The sequence below is a fragment of the Pagrus major genome, chromosome 4 (assembly GCF_040436345.1).
Source record: "Pagrus major chromosome 4, Pma_NU_1.0".
In the NCBI taxonomy this organism is placed as follows: domain Eukaryota; kingdom Metazoa; phylum Chordata; class Actinopteri; order Spariformes; family Sparidae; genus Pagrus; species Pagrus major.
In genome coordinates, this window is record NC_133218.1 from 21398698 (window position 1) to 21426357 (window position 27660).

General features: G+C 40.0%; 2 protein-coding genes across 2 annotated transcripts; both read left to right on the top strand.

Moving 5' to 3' along the window:
• Nucleotides 1-225: 225 nt before the first annotated feature.
• Nucleotides 226-14968, top strand: slc39a13 (solute carrier family 39 member 13). Its single transcript, XM_073464920.1, has 10 exons — nucleotides 226-408; nucleotides 1663-2028; nucleotides 5170-5277; nucleotides 5993-6135; nucleotides 9065-9184; nucleotides 10088-10177; nucleotides 12343-12393; nucleotides 12557-12689; nucleotides 12792-12891; nucleotides 13956-14968. The coding sequence occupies exons 2-10, from the start codon at nucleotides 1701-1703 to the stop codon at nucleotides 14029-14031; spliced, it is 1149 nt and encodes a 382-aa protein (XP_073321021.1). The 5' UTR covers nucleotides 226-408; nucleotides 1663-1700; the 3' UTR covers nucleotides 14032-14968.
• A 4161-nt stretch (nucleotides 14969-19129) lies between these two features.
• tmem276b (transmembrane protein 276b) lies at nucleotides 19130-26819 on the top strand. Its single transcript, XM_073465087.1, has 4 exons — nucleotides 19130-19526; nucleotides 24559-24672; nucleotides 26193-26330; nucleotides 26572-26819. The coding sequence occupies exons 1-4, from the start codon at nucleotides 19130-19132 to the stop codon at nucleotides 26817-26819; spliced, it is 897 nt and encodes a 298-aa protein (XP_073321188.1).
• Nucleotides 26820-27660: the final 841 nt, after the last annotated feature.

The following is a 27660-nucleotide window of genomic DNA, read 5'->3' on the forward strand; positions in this document are numbered from 1 at the left end:
TTTTATGTGTCAAATGTGGAAATCAACCACTTTATTGTCAGCTGTTTCAACGAAAGAGGCCTACATCAAAACATCTCCTCATTCTCCTGAAAGCTTCTCCTTTAAGTGGAAAAAACTTTCAGTCCTTGGGGCACAAACTAAAGTTACTTCCTGATATTTTTGGTGGGGCGGGATCCATGTGTCGGGCTCTCCTCTCCTGTTTATTTTCCTCCCTCCAGGATCCTGATACGTGGCTGTTTGGGGGAAGCCATGGTGACCGACAGCCACTTCTGCGCTGCAGCCTGCAGCTAGCTGGTCTCTTCCCTCGGCAGCTGGGAGACTGATCCCACTTAGCGGCGCAAGCCTGCCTCCATCAAGTCGGCCTGGATGGCAGGGACACACTGGTGCAAAGACTGCCGAAACCACAAGGTATTTTGAACACACAATGTCACTTTAAAATGCTGTGATTTGATGTTAGCATTTTGCGGATGTTTCCAGGCAGACCGTAATGTTAGCGCTAACTTGGTCAAACTGACGCTAGTTTTAGCAGGACAGCGTTGGTGTGCAGTGATTGCGTGTGTCGGGGCTAATCACTTTAGCTGCTGCTGCGTCTGGCGGCTAACGCTAGCTTGCTAACTTTTCTTCACAGACAGCAGAGTTAGCTTGTCAGTAACTTATGACGCTGTCGAAAATACGGTATTTTCCGCATTGTTTCCCGTTTATCACCGTATTTTCTCGGTACTTTTCTGTCGCGTTGTTAAGTATTGCGAGTTAATGGTACTTCATCTGATGTGTCCCGCTAACTCCCACACAGGAAAATGATGAGCAGCGTGTTAAGATGCTTTTCAAGCACTAACTAAATGGTCTGTTGTGACCTCTCTGCTGAAGAGGCAGTAAAGTTATAACGCTACTTTAACTTTAAACTGCAACTCTTCCAGAGGAGAGGCCAGATATTCAAAGGCAGCTGCCAAATGGAGGTCTGGTATTTTGTTTTTTTTTCCTGCCACGACCTAACTTTTAGCTTAAAGGGCCACTGTGTAGTTTTTGGAGGAGAAATTGAAACTTACATTTTAATATTTACAATATTAATGAGGCAGTAATACAAACTGAGAAATATTTATTTTTTCCATAACTGGGTAAACAAGCTGTTCTCAGAGGAAATTGTTTGAAGCTAGAAAGGTGGCAGGGTCCGCCAAATATAAACAAAGTAAAACAGTATGAAATTGTTTTGTCCTATAAAGTCGGCCTCAAAAATCCACGGCTGGACTAAACTGTCTATTGTAGTCTGTCATTTTATTATATAATGTAATGCTGAGATATTAATCAGTTAAACTGATTAGTTGTTTGTTTTACAGTACTTTTATTGTTTTTTTTTAAAGCAAAAATGCGGTTGTGAGGATTTGCTGCTTTGTTTTGTTTTATATGATAAAAAACAGAATATATTTTGGTTTAGTGTCAGACAAAACAAGGAATTTGAAGACGCAACAGTCACCAGAACAAGGCTAAGGACATCGTGACAGAATTAAAAAAAAAAATACACATGACATATAACATACCAGGTAACAGACCTAATAATGAAAATACCTGTTAGTTTCAGCCTAATTTAGTGCTTATTTCAAACATGAAATGTTTAAAATGTGCAGGAGGGGCCTGTTTGCCTCAAAGTGTGCTCCTCTGTTGCAGCATTACTGGTTGCAAGTGCTTTTTGGACCGTGGGACGGATGAAAGGTGGAAGCTGTTGGAAGCCCAGCTGGGCTCTCACTGCTCTGTTTATCCCAGTTACCCTGCTGATGCTGACCCTCAGGGGGGCATCAAGCAGCCAGAAGATGGCACAAACATCGATGGCTCATGCAACAGCTAGGGCTGCAGGACCAGGCCCCAGCCTGACAGATGACCTCCCAGGCCTCCAGACAGTAGCAGCCTTCTTAGCCAGCGAACATGCTCATGTTTGGCTCCTGTCCCTGGTGGGCTCTGTCGCTGTAGGTCTCAGTGGGGTTTTCCCCCTGCTTGTCATTCCCATCGAAGCCGGAGCAGCCCTCAAAACTGAAGGTAAGAGATGGCAATATATACGCTAACATGCCCGTGACAATTCTGTTATAGGTTAATACTGCAAGACAATACAGCCTCAACAATGATTCTTCTTAACACTGACTTTGTTTTTTACGCTACACAAAACGATAGTTGTGTAATGCCGCCTGACCGTGTGAGTTTTAGATAGCATGATGGCGTTCTGCAAGCATAAGAGGCATGACGTGTAATACAACAACGTCACATTTTCCATACGCGTTCGGCAGCGCTTTCAGAAGAGTGCCATAACATGGCAATGAAAATCATTTACCGTCTCTGTTATATAGCAGTTAATTTCATCCTCTGCTTGGCGGATAAGCAGCTTCCAGACCTCGTTGTCTCTTCAGTGTCCCAACATTTTTGGTTGTTTTTTCTTCTTTGAGCTAGCTGCTAACTGCTGCTAGCTGCTTTTTAAATCTCCCGCTTTTGGGACAAATACATAACCCATAGTCGTAACATCACACCCTTGTGCTGTCCTGCCGCCTCGTTGGCGAACTCTCTTTTACACCAACATCTACTGTCTGCTACCAACTCGGCTGGCTCAGAGGCAGAACAACATTTCCAAAATTCCACATTCTTTTGTATCTTTTTATATACAGAGCGTCAAAAAAGACACAAGAGTCCTCCCTTGAACAGACTGTGAAAAAGGGGCTTTTGTAACTGAAGAGAAAGGATGCATTTGAAATGGCATCATAATATTTTGAAAAGCAGGAATTAATCATATACTGTGTTGATGCATTGCATTTTGAAGAGCTAGTCATTCTAATAAGACTATTTTAATTTCTGCATTAAAAATTCAGCATTTACTATCTCTAACACATACACAATAACAATAAATCTGCCTCATTGACTGATCAGAACTGATCATGTTCTTGGTTCATACTGTAAACATTAAACACAGACTGCCCTGGCATCCATCATATCTCACACTCACAAAACATGCCCAGTGGGATCAGCAGTCTTTCTTGGTCCGAGATCCAGATGCACCTTCTTAATGGTTTAAAATCGTCAATTATGCTAAAACTTTAAAAATCCCTGAAATGGAAACTTGGATTTCCTGGAAAACAGCTGCAAGCTGGAAGGCAGAACATCTCCAGTGGTGACCTCATGAACTCAAGTGGTTTGTTTTTCTGCATCAAGCACAGACATGTCTCAAAGTATAAATGAGAAGCAGGCTGCTCAGTAAGTGATGTACATTAAAAGATGCTTAAAATGTTCTTTTAAATGTGTTGTAGCAATAGGAAGACTGTCAGCATCAGTTCCACACCAAATAACACTGGATGGAAAAATATACAGTGGTACAGAAGCCCTAAAGGGCCATGCATTCATACATTTTATTTCCTCCGTTTTCCCGTGATAACGAGTTAATTTCATTTGCTTTCTCGAGATCTCGAGTTATTATCTTGAAATAAAAACTGCCGTTTTCCCGAGATAACGGAATAATTTTCTCTAGATCTTGAGATAACGAAACTTTGTTTTCCCGAGATAACGATATAATTAATTCGAGATCTCGAGATAATGACTGTGATATGATAGGCCTGAGATTATCGAGACGCCCGGGACCTCGTAGCTGGTCAGCTATGTAGTTAACGATGACATCAGGCTCACTTAGATTGCGCCGCCGATATAGCTGAAGCCTAGCCAACCGTCTTTTTAGATTACGCACACTAATGTGTATATTATCTGTAATAGCAAGGCATAATGCTATTTCAGCCTGTGTCAGGCCTTGATTGAAAAGATATGTGACACGGTGATCGATATGCTCCTGCTCCTCTGACATTGCTACACTGAATGATGTTTCCTGCAATGATTTAATATACTACACTATCCTTTTGTTTTCTCAAGATCTCGAATTAATTATGTCGTTATCTCGGGAAAACAAAGTTTCATTATCTCGAGATCTCGAGAAAATTATCCCATTATCTCAGGACAATGGCAGTTGTTATTTCGAGATAATAACTCGAGATCTCGAGAAAACAAATTAAATTAACTCGCTATCACGGGAAAACGGAGGAAATAAAATGTATGAATGCATGGCCCTTTAGGGCTTCCGTACAGTGGGAACAAAAGAAAACCTATTAAAGAAAGTGACTGTGTCATTCAAACAATTTAATATTCTTGTCTTCCACCTCCTGAGGTATCTTTAAACAAAAATAAGAGTCAACAGCCATGCTAGCAGCTCAGTGAGGCATTACTGAAGGACAGAGGTGAATGCTAACTCTCAGTACTAACATGCTGATGCTTAGTTTATTGTGTTAGCGTGCTAACATTTGGTAATTCGAGCTAAGCACAAAATACTTGTTTTAAAGTTTTGCAGGTATTAAGTAGAATTGGACGTGAATGTGTGAATCGAGGTCATGCTAATCTATGTCACTGCATAATGATGCTAGAGAAGGAGTCAAGGCTTCACATTAAGATGAGTTGACTGTCAGGGATCCATGAAGGACTGTACAAATGTTTGTGCCAATTCATGTGGTGGATGATGAAATACTAGATCAGAAGTCATACGACCACCAGAGTTTATAGGATTCTTTCTTTGGAGACCACGAATGACTGTTCAAAGTTTTATGGCAGTCCATCCAATAGTTGATGTTATTTTAGTCTGGACCACATCAGCAGTCAGACTGATCATCCATAGGGCCGAGCTGCTAGTGTGGTTACAAGAGACACTGAGCAGAAACGCTTCAATAACCAGGCCTAAGTTACTCTGGGTCAGCCTGAGGCCTGTTGAGAGGCCCCACCCACAGGAACGTGGCATTCCAGATGTATTTTAGGCCGTGATTTTTCAAGTGCAGTCCTGACTGAAAGGTTAGTCATCATTGAGGGAACTCCTAAAACAAGACATTTCTGTGGAATACATGAGTAATCTGTGTATATTAGTGGCCTGAGCCTGAGATACATTTCTGGATCTGTGTGTGTGTGTGTGTGTGTCTCTGTGTGTGTCATGTTTCACTTGTTAAAACATTATGAATTAATCACTGAAACAGAAAAGGAAAGAGGAGGGGGTGTGATCTCGAGACAAAATGACAAAGAAGATCACATGAAATTAATGAATGGTTTCATCAAACACACTATACAATAATTGCTACTTGTTGTCTTGTGTCTTTCTCTGTCTTTCCTCAGCTGGGAGCCAGAAGCTGAAGCAGCTCTTGAGCTTTGCTATTGGTGGTCTCCTTGGCGATGTATTCCTTCACCTCCTTCCAGAGGCGTGGGCAGTGTCTGGCTCTTCAGGTGGGTCACATCACCATCTTTGTATAACGATTTATTGTGTAAACATACATGAAAATAAGGTGGTTCTAGTAGAAATTGTATCCTTGTTTCCTAGTATACTTAGGGCTGTAACCAAACATTATTTTCATTATTGATTAATCTGCCAATTATTGTCTAGATTAAACGTGTGGATTTAAAATTGTGAGAAAGTAGTGAAAATTGTCCATCCAAGTCCAAGGTGATGCTTTTAAATATCTTGTTTTGTCAGTCCAAAACCCAAAGATAGTCAATTTAATGTTATAAAACACTGAAAAGCAGGAAATCTTCATATTTAAGACACTGAAAACCACTTCTTATAAAAAAATTTGCATGAAAAATAACTCAACATTTAATCAATTATTGAAATAGTTGCCAATTATTTTTCTGAACATCTTTGCAGCTGCCATTACTTCTATGATATAAAACTATAATTTCTCCTACATTGTCCACATGTTGCTTAAAAGGTTCTCATACACAACAAAGACCAGTAAACCTAATTTGGGAACAGTCATTTTTCATAAATGATGTAATGCAATGCATTAATTATACATTAAATTTCTTTCAAAATGTAAATATTTATTTTTAATTAATTTATGTTGATTTTATGCAACAATGTTTGTTGAACTACCACTCACCCATGTTGTAGCTCGGTTTTCTCTTACTGTATTTGCTCACTGAATCTCGTCTTCCATCCTAGCTAGTAAACACAGCCACTACATGACCCAGGGCCTGTGGGTAATTGTTGGCCTTTTGGCCTTCCTTCTCCTGGAGAAGATGTTCCCTGACCAATGCAGCCAGGAGGATCCCACCCCAGAAGCAGACCTGAATTGTAATTCTGCTGTGAGTAATTCAGCCGAAATGCGTTCTGAATAGCATACTTGTTCTTTTTAGTACGTACTGCAGCTTCCCTTCCTAAGTACACACTGTTGCATGCAGTATGCATACAGTTGGGACATACTACTTCGTCATGACAGTGCGCATTGCAGTTGGACCCTTGAACTTGGACCAGATGTAATAGAACATCCTGGTATTTTCTTTTGCATGCTACCTTTCACAAACTTCATATTGGGACATACTAAATCTTTTTCTGGCATACTAAATAGTATGGTAGTAAAGGTATTGGAACACAGGAGTATGTTTCAGAAGAATTTGCTCATTTCTGTCCACAGGAGTCTCACTGCACTCAGACATGTCAATACTAGCCTTCAAATATTCCTGTTTTTATAGGAGTGCTTAGTGCAGACCCCTGTTAGTGCTTGGTCTGCATATTTCTGTCAGTGTTCTGGTGACTGTCAGATGACCTACTGTACCACTGGCCAATCGGTGATCTCTAACAGGAAAGGGTTTAAAGGAATAGTTTGACATACAACCCATATTAGCTGTCATGTCATTCATAAATTCATAGTTCCAGTTTTTAGAGTGTATATGTATATTAACAGTATGTATAGATATGTGTCCAAAATAACATCAGGGCAATGAAACGGTAAACTTTGCTGGGAATTTACTACTCATAAATTACCCCAAGAGTCCTTTTCTGCATTATGTTCTGTAAAAAAACCCTGGTCACCATTTCCTACCATCTGCCCATTTAATACCGGGTTACAGGACCCATCCCTATTCATCACATCGCTTTAATATGTAATATTTGTTAATTTTATATATTTTGCATTTCAGTATTAGTCTCCAATAATGATTTGTACTGTACATTTGAGAAATAAATGGTTCTGTTTCTCAAATTGTTTCTGTCTCTTAAAAAGTAATAAAAAGAAGTGATTAAACAGAGTATCTTATAGATATCCATTGTTAAAGCCACAACAAAACACATAGTTGGCTATATCTTGTGACCAGCACCGTATTAAGACAGACACCATACCCAAGAACAAGTTTGCAAAAAGAAATGATTTTTACTTACAAATAATACCAAAATTACCCAAAACTATGGGAGTCTGGAGGCCTGGCCAAAATGAACTAAAAGATGGAGGAAGTCTGGGCCAGCCACGCAGTGGGCTGTAGGACCCAGAACTTCCCTCCCTTAACTAAGAAAAGACTAGTAAACTAAACTAACAAACACAGCCAACACCAACTGAAGACAAAGACAGAAGGTGCATCTCAGTTCTCTTATTTGTCGTTTCGCCGCTCCTTGCTTGAACTGGAATACATTCCTGTCCGCCATCTTGCAGGCCGTCCCAATTCTTTTATCTGTGCTCTGAGTATCGAGGAGCAATCTCTGAGGACCGTTGAGCGAGGACAAACGAGGCCTTCACAGAAGTCTTTTTACCGGCCAACACATCCTGACATGTCCAATGAGTGATAAAACTGCAAGAATGAAATGGGAACTGAACTCGCACAAACCACAAAACCAGACAGCAAAGCCGATGCAGATCCAGCTGTTAGAGTTTCTCAAAGATCAGCGTTTTAAAAGAATAAAGCGATCATCCAGCAAAACTGTTTGCCGTCCACTTCAAAGATATTTTAACTTTTTAAAAGGACAGGATTGGTTCTAATGTAGGACACAGACAGCAGGTGAAATAATGCAGTGTACTAACTGCAAAATCCAGTTATCTAACTGTGATCAGCAGTAGCCGTCATCAGGAACGGACGTTGCTTCACGTGACGCTGCGGAGGAAAGGATGTCTCATTTGCCTTAAAACATATTTCCTCTCTCCTCTCATGGTTTCCGCACATCTCCCCACATATCCTCGGTGGGTGGGACAAAGATGCAAAGAAAGGACATGAGTGAGGAAAACGTGGATGGAATTTAAGTGAAATGGGATGCACCTAGAGACATTCAAACGGTAGGACTGCTTGGTCAGTAGAAGAGACAGCTTCTTCTCCTCCAGCCTCCCTTAAATATGGGGCAGGGCTAATTGCCTGATGAGGAGCACCTGAGAGAAGGGAAGGAGAACAGAGGAGGAGAAAACACAGAAGCGTGTAACACCCATCCCTACATCTCATCCTCCCTCCTGTCTTTGTTTTGCCAGAGAGGGAGAAGATTGGGATCCACGGCTCAGCTCCTCCACTCGTGTCTATTTATAGTGACGAGGTGAAGCAGCTGCTTTAGCCATTTCATCGTCCACAGGAGAGCACTCAGCTTTTAGGCGGAGGCAACAATAGACAGGGACAGAGTGTGACAGTGTGTGAGGGACAGGGAGTCAGCTTATGACGTACATTCTTTAAAATGCTGTGTTTAGACTAATCTTACCTATGAGAAGCTTCTTTTTACTTGAGATTGGTCAGTGTTTTTGATGGATGCATAATATGTGTGGAGAGATTTTTATATTTCCTTCTCACTTAATTTGAGTATCAGTCTAAATGGCAATGTACTGGAAGTGGCTTCTGAATAAGGGAACAAGGAAGTTGGCTATTCTCGGAAAACAGGGGGCTTTAGCCTGAGATGAATCGGTCTCTTCTTCTATTTAAAACAATAAAACATTTATTGGAACAGTGGTGGAATTTGCAGGTCATCTGTTATATCTGGAAATAAAGCAGAAGTACAATTTTTTTCTTATTGCTGCGTACGTATGCAGGAAGTTAGAAAAATAATCAAGGCTTTTTTAACAGCTGTTCTGCTGGCAGTGGGTGAACCCTTTGACGCACAGAGGGAGCAACAATAAAAAAACTGTTTATTGTACTGTGGTGGTTTCCTCAGGGGAGACAAGTTAATGGCATATTACTGATGGTTAAGGTTATGTATAAAGATAGAAATCATTGTAAAAATGAGGATGGAGTTATGATACACGTGTTGTTTTTCTTCCTTTTTGCTCCACAGACGCAGTCTAATTCAGTTTTCAGTGCAAAGGCAGTGGCATCACTCACAAATGGGCACCATGCTGAGTCATGGAAATCCTCCAAGCAACAGACTCTGCCGGGGAGATCAGAGAAAATCAAGGTAATACTGACAACCAAAACATTTTCCAGTTAACAAAAAGACTGGAAAACACTTTTTTTTTTTTTTTTTTAAAGACGGGGTTGAGCTCTTGATATAGGCTGTTGAAGTAATAGCTGCATTTCTTCTCCAACGCTCCAAACTGATTCATGTAGTTTTAAAAAATATAAGGGTAGGAGCACTTCCTGAAATCAAATTGAGAATGTTATAGGTGATTTTTGATAAGGGTGCATGTAGACATAAAAAGATGAAAAAGTTTTTTTTTTTAGTCTAACATGACTATGCCATCACAAGTCTTGGAGTTACCTTGTGATTTTTATGATTCATGTAGTTTGTAATAACTAGCAACTTGGTTAGCTCACTGAAACAAAAAAGTACAGAAGGCAAAAAAATGTAGTACATCCTGCTCTGAACAAATTTTTAATACAATGCTTTAATTACTGAAGGTTTTTACCTTAAAACTGTGACTCCTGTATACCCTCAGCCTTGCCAACCAGTAAAGTCTTCAGTAAATCCTTTGCAGTTCCTTCCACAGTACATATTTAAACTGTGGCCTATCTACATGTTTACTTACATACAGTATATTTATATCCTTTTATCTTTTTGGCTGATTGTTATTTTTAACACTATTTCTGTAGCACAACCCTAGGAGCATGCCTAATTGCATTTCACTACACATATTGTTATCATGAGAAATGAGGTCAGACTGCAAAACTTGCATAACTGTCATCTCAGGACTTATTCAGGAGTTAAAATCACAACCTATAACTAACCAAATTCAAACAAAATTTAGCTTTAAAGAAATAGATGTGACTGATGCACAAGTACGTTCCTGTTGACCATATTTCTTGTAGTTTTGACTAATTAGATGTGAGCAACACTGTCACCATGTTTCATTTATCACAGACTAGTGGATACTTAAACCTACTGGCCAACTGCATCGACAACTTCACCCATGGACTGGCAGTAGCCGGCAGTTTCCTGGTTAGCAAAAAGGTAAGAAGCTGTAATAACCTCAACACGGAGATTTCTTGTCACCAATTAATCGAGAGCACTCTCATTTCTTAACCCTGTGCTACATTCAGAGTCATACGCATGTAGAATGTGAATAATGAAATTGCTTATCTTTTTTTTTCTGTTGGAGTTTAAGTTCAAAAATGTGTTTTACACCATTCAGTGAATATTAAAATAAGGTTTTGACAACCTCAGAACGCTGCATATCTCATCCATGTTTAAAACCAAGAAAGTGAAGCGATACTACTGCCGTCACAGATGTTGGGCTTCAGTTTCTACCGTGTGCATGCAGAGTGTTGTGCTGAAGTGTTCATCTCTGACCTCACTGGTTTAGCACATTATTTATGTGAGGATGTGTTTACATTCTTCACTCTGCGTATTTATTCACAAACTCCTTTTTTCATAAAGTATAATTATAAGTGAAATAGCTGAAGACCGTCAGTGCTAATAAATATAATGGATAACATGTAGTACATTTAAGATACCTGAGATATAAAACTTGTAGTAGGAGTTATTGTCAGCATTGACTGACCCATAATTGTTACTTCCTTGGCCAAGAAAACACAGAATTCACTGTTTATCTAATGATGGAAAACTCTGATTATATTGTAACACTCAAATCCAGCCCCGGGAGAGACTGGCCAACAAGAAGGCAACGTCAGGTTGAAGGAGAGATTGTTAACAGTCCATTCAGTGTGAATTTAAGGTTTCATTTGCTTTATAACTGGTGCAGGTTGGTTGTTTTCACTTAACAGACGGAGCAGGAGAGCTTCAAAACAGACCAAAGAGGAGCATTATAAGGACAAAAACGTATCTGGGATTTAGAGGTGTGAGCGCAGTGTTTGGCAGCGTATACAGGGTCGCTCTCAGAGCAGTTGACCCACAGTCTTGAAGTGGACCACTCAGTGGACATTCAATACGGGATACAAGAACCTTTTTCGGGTCTGAAAACTTGTTCTTGTCGTATCATCTTTTCAGAAGGGTGCACTTCAAACTGCAGTAACATGTATTTGTGTCGCTTCAGTAAGTTAGTGTATATTTGTGGCTGTGGGAAGGAGAGAGTCCAGCTGGAGAGACATAAGGCTAGCAGCATGAACTATGGCTCAGTGTGCCAGAGAGGAAGTTCACTAGATGTCTCAAACATACACATACAAGATATCTCACCAGTGTTTTCTGTTTGCTCTCATGCGCATTTATCACAATGTGATTTTGCCACAACACAGTCAACACAGTGGTTATTTAACACAGTTTTTAATTCTGAATGGCTGATGAACATACTTTAAACTTCAGTGTTTTAATAATAAACAGCATTTAAATTTGTGAATTTAGTTCTTTAGTAGTTTAGTAGTTGGCCATTGCTGGGGCAAAAAAAATAGGAATATTTGTTAATTGTTAATACAAACGTCCAACTGTAACCAGTTTGAGCTTTGAGTTGGCTGATGTGCAAAGATGACCTCATCCTTATAATTCTGTTTATTCTGAAAAAAACATGCTGATATTCAGTCGCCTTGCACCTCCATGTCTCATCAGGCTTTTCATGTAAACTGTAGAAGACTTTAAGTTTTATAGCTCTTTTAAAGTGGCTCTATGTAACAATTTGTAGCAACTTACCTGCATTAATCACCCTTTATTGACCATATGTGAGCGGATTGTGACGTGATGTGAAAAAGGAGACCTTCCCCGTCTCTCTCTCTTGTACAAGCCTGTTGACCATTTGGTTTAATTTGTTTAATGCTGCTGGACTGTGGATTTATTTGAAGGTCTCAAGTCAGTTTTTCCACGATGGTGCAAAGGATGTTTCTTTATGCACATTCTCGAGTGCCTGGTGTCAGTGCCTCTGTCCACGCTAACAGAGAGCAACAGTAGCTAACATTAGTTTAGAAATGAGTCAGCTAATATAAACTAACGACTGACTTCCAGCACAACACAGAAGTTCCTCAGAGCTCCTTCACAGCTCTCAAAGATTTAATGTTTCTTTTGCGTTTTTCTGTCCACTGCAGACTGAAGACATAGAGCTTAGCACTCAATTTAGGTGCTCCTTAACTCCTAATTAGGATTAATTTGTCATACGTTTTCCCTTTGATACTACAGAACACTTTTCTTTTAATAAGTTAGACAAAGCAACGTTAATGAGACTTTTCTTGCAGGTTGGATTCCTCACCACCTTTGCCATCCTGCTCCATGAAATCCCCCACGAGGTGAGATTACAGAATTATTGGTTAAATTCATTCCTAAATTTGGACGGTTTACTTGACAGTTGCATGTTTACAAAGCTGACAGCTGATAGGAGACGCATACTGCTACAGTGCTTGTAAACAGGCTGAGTGTTTAGCCATTCCTCTGCTGTGTCATCGTCTGCAGGTGGGAGACTTTGCCATTCTGCTGAGAGCAGGGTTTGACCGGTGGAGTGCTGCTCGCATGCAGCTGTCCACAGCGCTGGTCGGGATCTTGGGAGCTTCCTTTGCTATGTGTGCTCAGTCACCACAAGGCACAGGTAAGATGGGACTAGTTCTTTGTAAGCATACAATCAAACACATTATTTTTAACTGGTGATCATTTTTACAGTTCCCAGAATCAGTATGTTGTTATTTTCTAGAAAACGCCACTGCCTGGATACTGCCCTTCACCTCTGGAGGCTTCCTCTACATAGCCTTGGTGAATGTGGTGCCTGACCTGCTGGAGGAGTCCAGTTTAAGGTATGTTGGGTATCATGAACACTCATACTCTTAGTGGTACCATAGACTGTATCAATTGTGAATTTGCATTTAAGCTTATGAGAAAATGACTCTACTTCTCACTTAGTCTTATTCATTAAAATGTATCATGTGTGTCTTTGAGATATAACTGTAGCGTTGAATGCATTTTCTTAAAAAAACAAACAACTAAAACCTGCATTGTTGACCTCCATGTTGTAGCCAAGGAACCTAAAAATGAAGAAAGGGTCATTACATCACTGGTTCTTGCTTTGGTGACAGCTGTATTGAAGTCTATGAGAAATGTGTAAGAAACACACTAAAACTCAACATATCTGTTCCTACAACTTTGATGAAGAACTCCAGAAAATGAAAGAACACACTTCGGAGAGTAGATTAACAACTGATTTTTTTCCTAAATGATTGGCAGGGCTGATAATATTATGACCATATGGTGCAGGTTCGACAAAATATCACTGATGAGACTGTAGATATGTTGGGTTTTATTGTGTTTCTCAATGCATCTCCCAAAGTCTTGTCACCACAGTCTGGCACCTAAGTACGATTCTGTGACGTAATGACCCTTCCTTCTTTTTTAGGTTCCTTGGATGTAGCTTTGTTTTCTTCTTCACTGCCTTTGCTGGTGTATTATTACATAAGCGTGAATCGCACTGCCTGCTTCATGGCACTTGCGTATCTTTGTGCGTGTTCACATTACAAACAAAAGGGGGACTCGCTTCTAAAAACATGGCTTCGTAGTGCTACTAATGACCAGGATGACAGCAAAGAAGAGGAGTGTTTGAGTGTCGGCGAGATGTTGTGAGCTCTTGGAACGCGTCTTCTGGGGCTGTTTGTCTGCGATCTCCAAAAACCATCAGCCACTGAAAGATCAGGGTTAGAATCCTGTAGTGTGAACTACTTTTTCTTGTTGGTGTTGAACCGCGGTGGCAGTAAGAATGCAGTTTACTGTAGAACAATACTTAAATCTTGTGTGGAATTTCTGTGGCGTGTAATGTCCTTGAAACCTGTCAGAATCTCTAACCTTTGATGTTGTTTTCTTTTCCCAGGCAGTCCCTCTTGCAGATCCTTCTCATTTTCTCTGGCGTGGCTGTCATGGCTCTGCTCTCTGCCATCATTGGCTGAAGATGGAGGAATCTTTCTCCTTCTCGCTTTACCAAACACTAAAACTCGTCAGTGAAGGGAAATCCTGTTCTCCACCAAACCCCTCATATCTGGACTCTCTTATACACGAAAAAATTGATCTTGATGAAGAGATCACATCTCTTCAATTCATCATCATGTCACACTAAAACAAATATCTGACAGAAGAACGGCACTTTATGGATGGATGACTGAAAGGAAGATCTGCTGACAGGACATTTCTGTGGACACTAAGATGTGCCAGACTTAATAGACAGAAATATTGAGGGAACTCAGAGGGTTGGTTTTGATTCTGTTACCAAAATGTCTTAAATTGTTGATCGAACAATCATGTTGTTTTGCACATACACTTACACAGATACACCTGATGTACCTGCCAAACACAACTGGTATTATTGGACCTCTTCAAGGACCTACTTCTTTAAAATGTATTCAACCTTAAATAGTTTGGACATTGTATGTTTTATTTTTGGATCTTCTGTTTCTGATGTAGCTGTTGCGTATTTATTGAAAATGAGATGAGCAACAAACAGCTTTATCAGACATTCATTACCACGCCATCATTTTGTCTAGTTAAGAAATAAGTGCCAAGAAATCAGGATGGTCTGTTACACAAGTGTAACCAAAGTACACCAAAGTATAATTTGTTTTTTTCCTTCTGTCTTTCTCACACAGTACAAGTTGGTGCTCACACAAAACCCTGCTTAACTCAATGATTTGAAAGAAAAAGATTGGTACTGTTTGTTAATAATTTGTTTTAGACTTATACTTGTTGCCAATAATTTTGTGAGACTATAGGGGCGGATAACAAAGAAGAAAGTTTATTGTGCAGGATTCTTTATATCAGTGTTGATACACCTCTTGGTGACGGTTTCCACCCCTAAAGAAATAAAAAGTATCTATATTTAAAAAAAGAAAACCTCATGTTTATTAATTTCATGTTTTTCCATGATTTATTCCTATTTGATTTATGGTAATATTGTTATTTGTTGCAAATTCATACCCCTCCAGTCTTCAGCATCTTTTTTTTTTGCTGCAAAAACAATTTGTAAGATGGGCTGCTCTCTCAAACTCCAACAACTCTTCTGCCCCATTACAGAAAACTAAATATTCTGTCATCATATGGCGTAAGCTTTTTAATTAAATCAAGCCTAATCCTATATCAAATAAAAGAGATGTAAATCTGTTAGATCTGGATTTTTATTTGGATCCACATTAAAGCTCATCTAAATTAAAATTATTAACAGTGCGAGGGAATTACAATTTTGATTTCCATGTATTGTTTTGGAAAGCATGTTTACCATGCTAACCATCTAACCCTGGCCCATCCCCAGTCCAAAGCTGCTCTGCTAGCAGCGTGAACACCGACCAAGGACGTTACATTAAAATCTGGATACAGTGTTGGAGACCGAGCCCCATTCATCCCTGTGAAAGCTGCTTGAGCTCCCAGTTCTGACTGCTAGCTGCACATCTAACTGAGCTAACTAGCTACAGTTGGCAGCAGATAGCGGTTACTCTGGTGATATGCTGCCCCCTATTTGTTTCAAGTATGAATTCAACAGGCGGCCAATTTTACTTAGTGTACCTTTTAGTCATGGATACCAGCCACCTAAATACGTCAGATTTTTTTCATCAGGATCCATGCATTATTCCTTAAGAAATATTTGAAAATGGTGAAAAAGGTCCCATCTCAAAACCTGGATCTGTCCCTTTATCAGTTATCAGTTAATGGGGTCTATTCTGGGCCGAGATCCATCTTTCATCCAAGTTTTGCGGACATCTGATCATTAGTTTTTGTGTAATCCTGCTGACAAACCAACGGACACCGGTGAAAACCTGGCGGAGGTAATAAAAAAATGATCCACCAAAAGACCACACATGGTAGTAGATAATTAGTATAACGAACTGGGACACGGGCCTGATAAAGATATCAGCGGGTATAAGATATCCTAATAGACCTGTGTTAAGTTGCTGAGGCAGCGCAGTGTGTTGAGCTGACCACATGTCCAACACGAGCATATTTATACTGCAAAGATCCTATGCCTAAAATGTCATATGGGAGTGGAGGGATGAAGGGTGTGTGTGGGGGGGTATTGATTGTGTGTTCACACTTGTCCAATTTCAACACAGTCTGTTTGGCAAGCTTCTGTTGCCATAACGACTCCGCCACGGGTTGCCTTCCTTAGTCATCAGCCTGTGAGCAGCCTATTGTCTGTGGGAGCCTTCCTTAGTCACAGCACAGAAGGACAACAAACAGCCAGTATGTACACTGTGGTGGACGACATTCAGAGGGAAACGGTGCAAACACACGAGTGACAAATCTTTCATTGATACTCAGATGAGATCCCGAATGGAGTCCGGATCAAGATGTCTGATTGATCTTGTGGACGGCAACGGTTTGCTGAGGATGAGAATAATCCTCTCAGTTTTACTGTGGTAAATATGAAGCAACCTTCGATTAATATGTAGTGAGATGTTAGCACAAATCCTAAAATTTCTATCAGCTCTCTGCCTGTGCTGAAGTCAACATCCCAGCATGATGTAAAACACCAACACTGTGCTGGTCTCCAACATGATTCAAATTTCACGACGGCACATAAAAACACTCAGTCATATCAGTGTTGTGTGCTGTGACGTGGTCCGGTGCCATCAGGAATCAGTTCCAGTCAGCTCAGTAACAGATGGTCAATCATCACAGTGGATGAGTCTCATTTTAGTTTCAATCCAGTAGAAATAAAGGTTTAAAGGTGCAGGTATTTAATTAAATTTTGCTTTATTTGCATATTTCTAATTAAAGGGTAACTCCACCATTTTAACACATTAAAGTGTGTTTACAGGCCTTGTGGAGAGCTACTGTGTATGTGAAAAAGTAGTATAAAGCCTTTTGTGGCTCCAAAGGAAGCTGCGTGTGATCTGGTAAACTGCGGCCGAATTGCATTGTGGGTAAAGTAGGCACCTTTGAAAAGGAGGAAGAAAAAAATGTAATATCTCTGGTTCTGCTGTATTGATTGTGATTATTGATAATTTGTTTTGCAATGCTAGACCAGTGGACTGCTTTTCAAAGCCTGGTGCTTACATTACCCACAATGCAATTTAGCCACTGAGTGACATCACTGGAGGTAATTTATCAGATTACATGCAGCTTCCTCTGGAGCCACAAAAGGCTTTGTGCCATCTTTTTTCCCCTACATATGCAGTCGTACTCCCCAAGACCTGTAAACACACTTTAGTGTGTGAAATTGGTGGAGTCACCCTTTAAGTACAGCACTACCAAAGCAAAGTCAGAAAATAACCCAGGAAATATATAATCTTATACTACACAATATGAAATATAGTTGTATGATGGATATAGGGTTGATATAATGTGATTATACTAAACACAACTATATTCATGTCACCTTCACATCACTATAATAATACTATGAGGAAAGAAAAACTAAATACAAACAAAAAAACTAATTAAAACAATCAAAACAAAAAAAAAATTCTGCTACACAAAATTAGTTTTGTTTGTTCCAGACTTTTCCTTGAATGTTTTTGTTCTTGCAAATTATAAGATAACTTAAGGTGCCTCTAGCCTTTTAAAAATGATTGAAACCAGACAAATTATTTTGCACACAGACTCCGGTTAAAGATAAACTTGTCTAATATTTAAACATCACACATAAATGTATTCTTGCAAGTTAGTCAATAGTCAGTGTGCAAGAGTTTGCTTGCAAAAAGAAAATATTGAAATAAATTAAGGAAAAACTCTTTGGCTGTGGCTGAGCAAAGACTGGCAACGTAACAGGTTATAGGGCGTCTACAAAAGCACAGAAAAGGCTCTACTTCTTACAGAAACTTAAGAAGGGTAAATTCTGGTGTCAAGCTCTCATCCACTTTTATAGAGGAGCAATAGAAAGCACTCTTATTGGAAACATCACAAACTGGCCCAGGACAGGAAGGCTCTACAGCCAGTGATTAAAGCCGCCCCGAGAACATCATTGGTACCCATCTACAGAGCATCAGTGACATCGGTGAAGTGTGATGTCTGCACAAGACAACGCCCACCCCAGCCACAGTCTGTTCACCCTGCTGCCATCTGGAGATACAGAAGTATCCGCTGCCGTACCACCAGACTACAGAGCAGAAAGGGACTTCAACTAACATTTTATTACACAACCCTGTGTTGTAGAATGACAATTAAAGGTGCACTATGTCTAGAAAGATCTTCACTGACTACTACTGATTTTGTCATGCCTAAACAAACTGAATAAACAAACTGTCTTTGTTTTCATGACTGAACAAACAACCTGACCTTAAAGGATAACACAGTTTCATACACTTTTACTTTGCTTATATGTGGCAGACCCTGCCGCCTGTCTAGCTTTAAACAGTGTTCTGGGGACTTTATTTTCCTCTTCGAACGGCTTGTTTATTCAGTTATGGAAAAACTAAATACTTCTGAGTTTGTATTATTACCTCATTACACCCCTTTAAATGAATATTGAACATTGTTCTTGTATTATTGTCCACAGGGCCTCCATGCAAAGAGAGTGAACTTCTCTGATTTGACCACCCTGTACAGAAAAAGGTGGGATGAATGGGGGTGAGTGGTGCTTACTGATTTAAAAAGATGAACCTGCAGATGATTAAACTCTCCCTCCACTGCACCTGTGTTTTGCATGTTTACCAAACCCAAAAGGTGACCGTTCAAGCATCACAAATGACAACTCCCCCACAGCAGAGCAGCGCTCTCCTCTCCTGTCCTCGCCATCCCGCAGCAACCTGGAGGAGAGAGAGCGCAACTACATCACTGCCCCTGCCTCCTCCTCACAGCGTTGGTCGCCATCCATCCCCTCTCCTCCTCCTGTACCATAACAGATGGTGGGAACAACATTGCATCCACCGGGTACCACAACAATAGACCGCAGCATCCAGTCCAGACAGCGCTGGCCTCGCACCATCATGCTCCTTGTGCAGGACTGCGTGAGGCTCTGAGTGCCGTCGTGATTCATTTCACGCGGTACCACCACCACCACCACCACGGCCACGGAGGAAGCTTCTTGCGACTGTTTGGGCTCTCCATCGAGCGGGGAAGATGGCCGCTATGAAAATATTAACAGGCACGGGGCTCTTCTTGGCGTTTTGTGCGCTCGGGCTGCTCGCCATGGCGATCTGCACCGATTACTGGTACGAGACCGACGCGCGGAGGCATCGAGAGAGGTGTAAAAACTATGCCAACAAGCGAAACGACCCGGGCTACATCTACATTTCCAACCACAACCTCCCCCTCCAGATGCCTCCAAAGAGCCTGGAGAGGAAAGGTAACGGCCCAGATGCTGGAGCTCTCATCAGGGGGAAGCGGCACTTCCTGGCCGCAGCGTCTGCCATGGAGTCTCACTGCAGCCGGCAGTTTAACTCCACCATCTCCGGGCTGTGGAGGAAGTGTCACCGGGAGGGCTTCGACCTGGAGACCGAGGACCTTATTCATAAAGGTAAACAGAGGGGAGGCTGGCTTTTCTTGTGTGCACCAGGCCGTGATGCTCAGCGATGAGCTCACACCTCAACATAGGACGAGGCCCTCACTCTGCTCTCACATTAACGTGTCTGCCTCTCTGGTGTCATGTTATTACATGAGATAAGCCTGCCTTTTCGTTTTTTTTTCATTTAATTTATTTTCAGAGGCTTATGCCTCTTTTTCTTCTTTGTGAATGTCGCTGTCCATTGTGCTGAGTGAACCTCCTCCTGTCTGAGATCATGATCTGGCTCCTCAACCTGTTTTGCATCTCTAAGAGACAAAACATCTTGTAAAGGTTAATGTCATTAAAACAGTGATTTCACAGTGCAGAAGAAGCTGGATCACACTGTACAGCCTCGCCACTGAACAACAATGAGAAGCCATATTTCAGGCCTCATTCATTTATGCATTACCTGGTCCAGACCAGTGGTCCTAACACTGATCAGACACACACACATACAGGGGGACACCCCTAGTTGTTGGGATTGTAGCTGTCAAAGCTGAAGTAGATGAGCTTTCATACATCAGTCTACCTGACAAAAGGCCAACGTGACACTTCTACTGACAGTTTTCTCTTCAAACCACTGATGAAAAACTGTCAACAACACCTCGTTTCAAAATCCATGAGCCTGTATCTGGTATGTAGGCATGTATAGAAGGTCTACAATCATGAATAATTCAGTTCTTCTTGTTCAGTTTATCACTGAAATCTACAAATTGGCAATTTATGTGACATTTAAAAACATTTGATAAAATGAATAAGACAAGATCCAGGGCTGTGGATTAAAATCATCTACAGTTTATGTTTCAGTTCCGCTTTTAATGTGTAGAAAATGTATTTATGTTCAATAGGGCTGCGCGATATGGCCTTTAAACAATATCAAAATACATTACTCAAGATTAGTGAGGGATATGGGTGCATGTATGCATGTGCATGGATATGCAATAAAAGTCAAATGAAATGTGTCACATTATTTTTGGGGACTGAAACATATATATATGTATATATAAATCATAAATATATCTATAAATAATCAGGTGAAACACTAAAAAAAATACTTTTGAGTCTATTTTTAGGCTACATCACGATAAGGGATGCAAATCTTAAGCAACTTCTCTAATTGACGGTCATCTGCCTTAACAATTGATTATCGTTAGTCATCAGTGATATATGAAATATGATCTGACGACATGATCTGTGTTCGATGCAAAATCAGAGCAGGCTACGTTAGGAGTTAAAAGAACAGATAAAGTGAACACCAAGCTGCCTGAGCGATAACCTTTATATCACAAATTAATGACAGCTGGCCCGACAAAATCCAACCTACGATGCCACGGAAAGGCTATAAAGTGCAATAATATCAGTTTGTATAAAATGTCTCTTTGTATTTTTAAATGGCAAATTGATTGAATTTTAGTTAAAGATACTTTTTGATGTATTTGAGCCCCTCTCTGATTGTCAATTAATACATTTTGAATTGGATAAATTTCTAGCGGCGATTAATCGATTAATTGTTAATCAGCACTTCATAAATGGTTCAACAAAATCAAATATCACAATATTTAGACCAAATACCTCGATGTTGATATTGTGACGGTATTGTAGAGATGACTATGGGTACTTTCACAGAATGTGATCACGATGAGATTTCTGATAAATAATCAACAGTAATGTGGATATAATATAATATAATATAATATAATAAAAAAAAAACTATATGAAGGTAACATTTCTTGCGGTGCGACTTTGTGTGTGATAGGTGCACACCTTGTGGTGTAGATGTCGATAAACTACTTAAAAAGAATCGTGGTCACATGACTTCAATGTCTTTAACTGCTATGAAACATGCTTGCTACTATTAGCTCCGGTGCCTCTGGGTTATTCAACACTCTGAGCTCTGAGCAGCCAGAATAGAGGGGCGGATTAAAGTTTGGTTCAAATCAATGTATAATGGAATTCATATACGATCAATTTTAGCAGCCGCAGAAGTAAATACTGTAGGTGAACAGATGATATTTATCAATGTACGTAGCTTTGTCTGATAAGTGAGGTCAGATTTATTCCCATGATAATGGCTCCAATGCTTAGAGTCAATACTAGCGTTGATATCAAAGATATTTCACATCATATATTAATCCTGTTCTTATAGATTATTGATTATCTATCACTTGGTTAAAAGAAGCAGGACTGATAAATATGCTGTAGATGTTTAAGACAAAGTGGGGAAAAGGCTAAATACAGCTGTTTCACTTGAAAGAAGATATGTTTACACATTACATGAGCTGGTATACATGTCAAAGTGAAGTGACATTCAAAAAACACATGAATGGCCTAATTAACATTATAACTTTGAAAGACTAGTTTAAGAGCTTTGCACACTCTCGTAGATACACAACAGCCTAACTGTGATGATGCCCATCAGTTTGAAAGCAGGACGACCAAGTTTTAACACATAAGAGAGGGCAGATGTCATCTGGGCGGGATTGCTTTCTTTAAATTACAAAGTGCACTTACAAAAGCAATGCAATTAATGAAACTGTTTTCAGAAATTAACTTCCCCCAAAACTGGTAATTGTGATCTTTGATCGTGCACAGGTACGAAGGTGTTTGATGTTTGTCTAATTATGAGTACAGACAAATATCTGCTGGTCATTAGGGCTGCAGCTAAGGATTAATGTCATCGTGAATTAATCCATCAGCCGTTCTCTTGATTAATTGATAAGTTGTTTGGTCTATAAAATTTCACAGAGGAGTGAAGAAACCAGAAAATAAGAAGCTGGAATCAGATAATTTTTACTGTTGTCTTTAAAAATTGCAGCTTTGGTGATACGCACTGATAAAAGAGTTTAAAATTGTCAAATTTCCACTGACTGCTGATCTTTTAGTGGCATTTTATAGGATGTTCAATAGTGTTGCTTTTTGTTCTTTCATGTAGCGGGCGTGTTTTGTAGCACATGTGCAACACAACATTGTTTAACACCGATTTAGACTTAAACTCTGGCAGTCAATTAAACAGTGCTTTCACACACTCCACGCAGGTGTTTTCACTTATTTTGGCTGATTAGACCTTTACTCAGATTAAGTCCTCAAATACCACCAAATTAATAAGATTTATAAAGATATCCCGCCCCACTCGGAACAACAAAGCTAGCAGGAGAGTCAGGCAGATGTCAATTAAGCACAGTCCCGAGGAGACATCTAATTACTCAAATTGAGTAATATCACCTCACCTGTGTGGATGCACCGTAAGTGTGCAGGGAATTGAACATTTTGCCAGGTATCCAACACTTTAGCTGTAATAGAAATAAAAAAAAAACGAATTTCTGATGAATTTTCACTGAACATGAGATGTGAAGTTATGCTCTTCTCTACCTGACATGTGAGGCTGAACTCATATAAAAGCACTGATGCTTTAGATGTGACGCACTGAGGCCATGTAAACAGTTAAAGGTGTTACGCATAGTTTCTATTTCACACATTAATGTAATGTGTGATAAAAGCTTTAGATGTACTATCAAGTATCACAAACATGTTGGCTTTTCTATAACACATCGGTCTGTATGGAAAACATTAAACATCTGGACATAAATGCAGCGCTGATGTATGAACCTCTTCCTTCAGTCCTAGCCTTAGGTGCCTCAACAAAGAGCATTCAGATCAAAGCCTATAAAAGATCACAAACCTGACTCTCAGAGGGAAAGAATCTAAAAATCAAAGATTAACTGAGTTTGACAAAAGCTTTGACAAAAGTAGGCTAATGGGAATTTTGTATTATTGTATCATCAAACCACTGAACACCCATTACAAAAAGAAATACGTCAGCTGTGGTTCTAGATGTTTTGGCAAAGTACAGTAGAAACATCCCTTTTCTTTGCTGAAATGAGAAATGAAACTTAAAGCAACACCATGTAACTTTTTCACCTGAAATAACAGCTTCAAATCATGTTGATGGTACAGTGTCTTGTAATAGGGTGAATGGTGTCTCTGTCTCAGCCACTCCACCCTCCTTTCACTTGTTTCTGCACTGTCTAACTTCAGTGAGAGGGTAGGATCAAGTTTTCAACAACATTGTTATGACGTAATGAGTTTTGTTTGTAGTTAGCACCACATATATAGATTTTCATTTGCAATGGTTAAAAATGAAGAGAGCAACTCTTATGATCCCACGCTGCTTACATCATTTTCTGTTTTGTTGTTGTTTTGATTGAGAGACCCCTTTCAACAGAAATTACATTATGTGTGTTAAAGTGATGATTTGCTGGGAACTTAAAGTTTTGCATGTCTTCACTAGGGCTGGGATACCTGAACTTTGATACCGGTTCTTGAAAAATACAAATTTCGGAACCAATTTTATGAAATCCGTTTTAACAAAAGATTACATTACACATACACATGGTGAGCCCCGTCTCTGGACGCAACCTTGTGTTTTTCCTGCATGCTTTGAGAGAGCCAATCACCACCACTATTATATGCAAGTACAATAACCATGCTGCATGCTCATTGGCTCACTGACATGATTAACTCCATAGGTATTGAATTTTGGTATCGCATTACAAGACATTTTTCAGTACTCGAAAGTATCAAGGCAATTCAGTTGGTGCCAAAAAAGTATGGAAGTTGGATACCCAGCCCTAGTCTTAACATGTGAGACAGGAGCTGGACTACATCCATGTTGTGCTCCAAAAGTCCTTAAACTCTGAATGTACGGGACTGTGAAAGCTTGTTTTGAACGCAGCTTATCGCACTGACCATTAAGTCAATGTGAAGAGATTCACTTTAAATGGGAGCAATTTAGGTTCTTTATTTAGCCCGCGGTGGAATAATCCATATTCCATATTGTTTCTTAATCCCCCCTTAATAACAGTGTAGGAGTGGTTGGGAACGCAAGGTTAATAAGGCCATCTCAGTAAATTAAAACTCAGTGAGGGTGTAAAAATAAATATGAGGCTTTTCTACCGTGTGTGTATATTATTTCCTAATCCCAATGATTCATTTTCTTTTTTGCCAGGAATAATTCAAAGATGTACCCCAGTCAAGTATCACTACTCTTCGTCCATCCTGCCACGACATTTACCCATCAACATCACAAAGACCATACGACAGGACGAGTGGCACGCACTCCGTAAGTCTCAAAATGTTTGTCTGTGTTTGTGGAACTGGTCAGACGTGTTGTTCCTTGCATCATTTGTGTTAATCCACATTTGTTTTTCTGATTTTGCTTCATCGATATACAATTAAGAGACTGTTTGAGCAAAAAAAGAGAAAACTGTAAACAGAAAAGGTTTAAGAAACTCATGCTCAGCCATATGATATGCCAATGTTTTATTTTGAGTCTCTTTAATCAGTTACCATTTAAACAAGCTGTCTTTACATTCAGGGGTTTAGTTGACTCTTTTCTAAGTATGTGTGACATTTGGCGTCCCTCAAGGCACAATTTCGGGCCCTGTCTTATTTTCATTGACGTGTTTCTTCTTGGTCACACTGTTTTCTCTACTACACAGATATTTTGGAGATTTTAGAATAAATAAACAGATTTACTGTCCTGATTTGACCGTTGTAAAGACATTTTCTATACAGCTGAACTAGTGAAACGATTGATGCCATTATCCCTCCATGCTGTCATTCCCTTTACTTTTTTTAGTCACTTACTCTATAAATCAGATTATGGATTTACCGCAGTGCCAACCTGTTTATACTGGTTACCTGTCAATGTCTTAATCGTTTGACAGATTGTACACATCACTGTTCCCAAATATATCAGTGACCTTATAAGCCCTTCTCGCCCACATGCAGACTCTTGACCTCATGTTATCATGTCATCACTATTAGGGAGCTGCTTGCTTTAGACATGCTTATCTGAGGACATGAGGTCGGACAGATTACTGTCTTCTTTTAAATCTCCCCTTTACACACTTGGAGTGGCTTGTATTTCTTATTTGATATCCTGGTTCAGGGATTAGAGCAACGGAGCTGTTTGACCTTAGATTGCATCAGTAGTGATTTTCAATAAAACGTTTTGAATTCAGTGTTGTGTGTCTGCGCTGATATGTTCTGCTTTGAACATGCTTGCTTGTTACAGCTTGTTTTATTCAGTTATGGCAAAGATAAATATTTTCTGAGTTTGTATTTTCACCTCGTTAATGTTGTAAATTTAAAATTCAGAATTTTAATTTCTTCTCCAAAGCTACATACTGTAGTGCCCCTTTAAATTAATTGTTGATCACTTGATTATGCAAAAATATAAAATGTATCTCCAGATAAGCGTACATTAGAGCATACATTGAGGATAACGTTTCTAATTTTAAAGCAGTGTTAAATTGGGTTTTTCTGAGTTTTTTTTTCTATTTCTTTTCCTATTGTCCAATACCAGTTTCAGTACAGACACAGTAAATTAGGTTATCTGTTAAATTATTGGATTGCACTTTTTCTGATTGACAATACAATGATGGATCATTTCAAAATACCTGTAATGATTTCCTTTTTCATTTACAAGTAAAATATGAAGGCATTATTTACATTATCTCACAGCATAATGTGGCTTTTATATTTGTCCACTCCATTAAGCTTTCAGAGTAATAACCAGTCTAAACAATAGTCTCCAGTTTCACTGTTTGCTTCGTGACATTTCCTCTCTGCTTGCAGATCTAAGAAGAATGACGGCCGGCTTTGTGGGCATGGCCGTGTCCATCATTCTCTTTGGCTGGATCATTGGAGTGCTGGGATGCTGCCAGCAGCATGACCTCATGCAATATGTAGCTGGGCTACTCTTTCTCATGGGAGGTACTGTGAGAGCACATATGCCACCATCCACTCACAAACATGCAGACACAATCCAATTTTATTCAATTTCAGTATTCATGTTTTGTCAGCTGAGAGCATCTTTGCATTACCATGAGATAGTCAAACACTGTCCCGTGGTAACATGACTCCTGTCCTGCAGTGAGATGCACAGCACATGTAGGAATGTCGTAATCGAACTGGAACCATTTTAAATCGCTGCTTGTCTCTTCTGCTCACACAGGAACATGCTGCATCATCTCCTTGTGCACATGTGTGGCGGGAATCAACTTTGAGTTGTCCCGCTACCCACGCTACATGTACGGCCTCCCTGAGGACATTAGCCATGGCTATGGCTGGTCCATGTTTTGTGCCTGGGGGGGCCTCGGTCTCACATTGCTGGCTGGCTTCCTCTGCACCTTGGCCCCCTCCCTGAGCACACCAACTCGCACGACGACCCACAAGCCGAGGCAGGAGAATGGAACCGTGTGACAGAGGCGTCATGAAGCGACCGACCCACCGAACGCACAAGCCACACCCTTCCAACCTTGATGTTTAACTCTGAAACAGTTTTTGTCTGATCACCATCTCACACCACCCTCGACATCTCCATCCCCCTTCAGTGTTCAGTGTGCCTGAGAAGGAGCAAAGCAACGAAAAACTTCACACACCTAATCTCGAAAATCCCTGAGGGACCTCCAGGAACACCAAACGTAAACACCCACAGTAACGTACGTCTGGGCCATGGCTCTCATAGCACAAATAAGACATTTTTTTTGGTTCAGATGTTTGACATGCTGACTCTAAAGGTGACTGTTTTCTCTGAAGAGAATTTGTCTTAAAATGGTGCTCTCTTAAATACATAAAACCACACACACTCCCACACAAAACACACACACACACACCAGCACATGGTTTTCCACACACGCTCAATTACTTCGAATGATTCATGGGAGAAATCCTCCAGAAGGATCAAACACACAAACATCAAGCCAGAGCATCATGTCAGCATTCCTCTTTCAGTCGAGTAATGTGTGCTGTGTTATCGTTCGTAATGAAAAAAAAAAATCTGGTGTTGACTGCCCATTGCTTATTCGTAGTGTAGCACACTAACTGATATCAAGCATGAGCCCCGGGAGTAACGTCTGCAGCCTCTGCAGAGCACAAAATGCATCTAGCAGCGCGGTCAGTACGTTAAAAACACACAGAAGTCAATTTGCATTGAAAAGCAAATTGTTTCTTCTTTAAAGATTCTGTATGTAAAAATGCATCTCTATGTAGATCCAGATCATCATTTGTGTAAAGTAGATTTTGAATAAGAATGTTTGTTTTC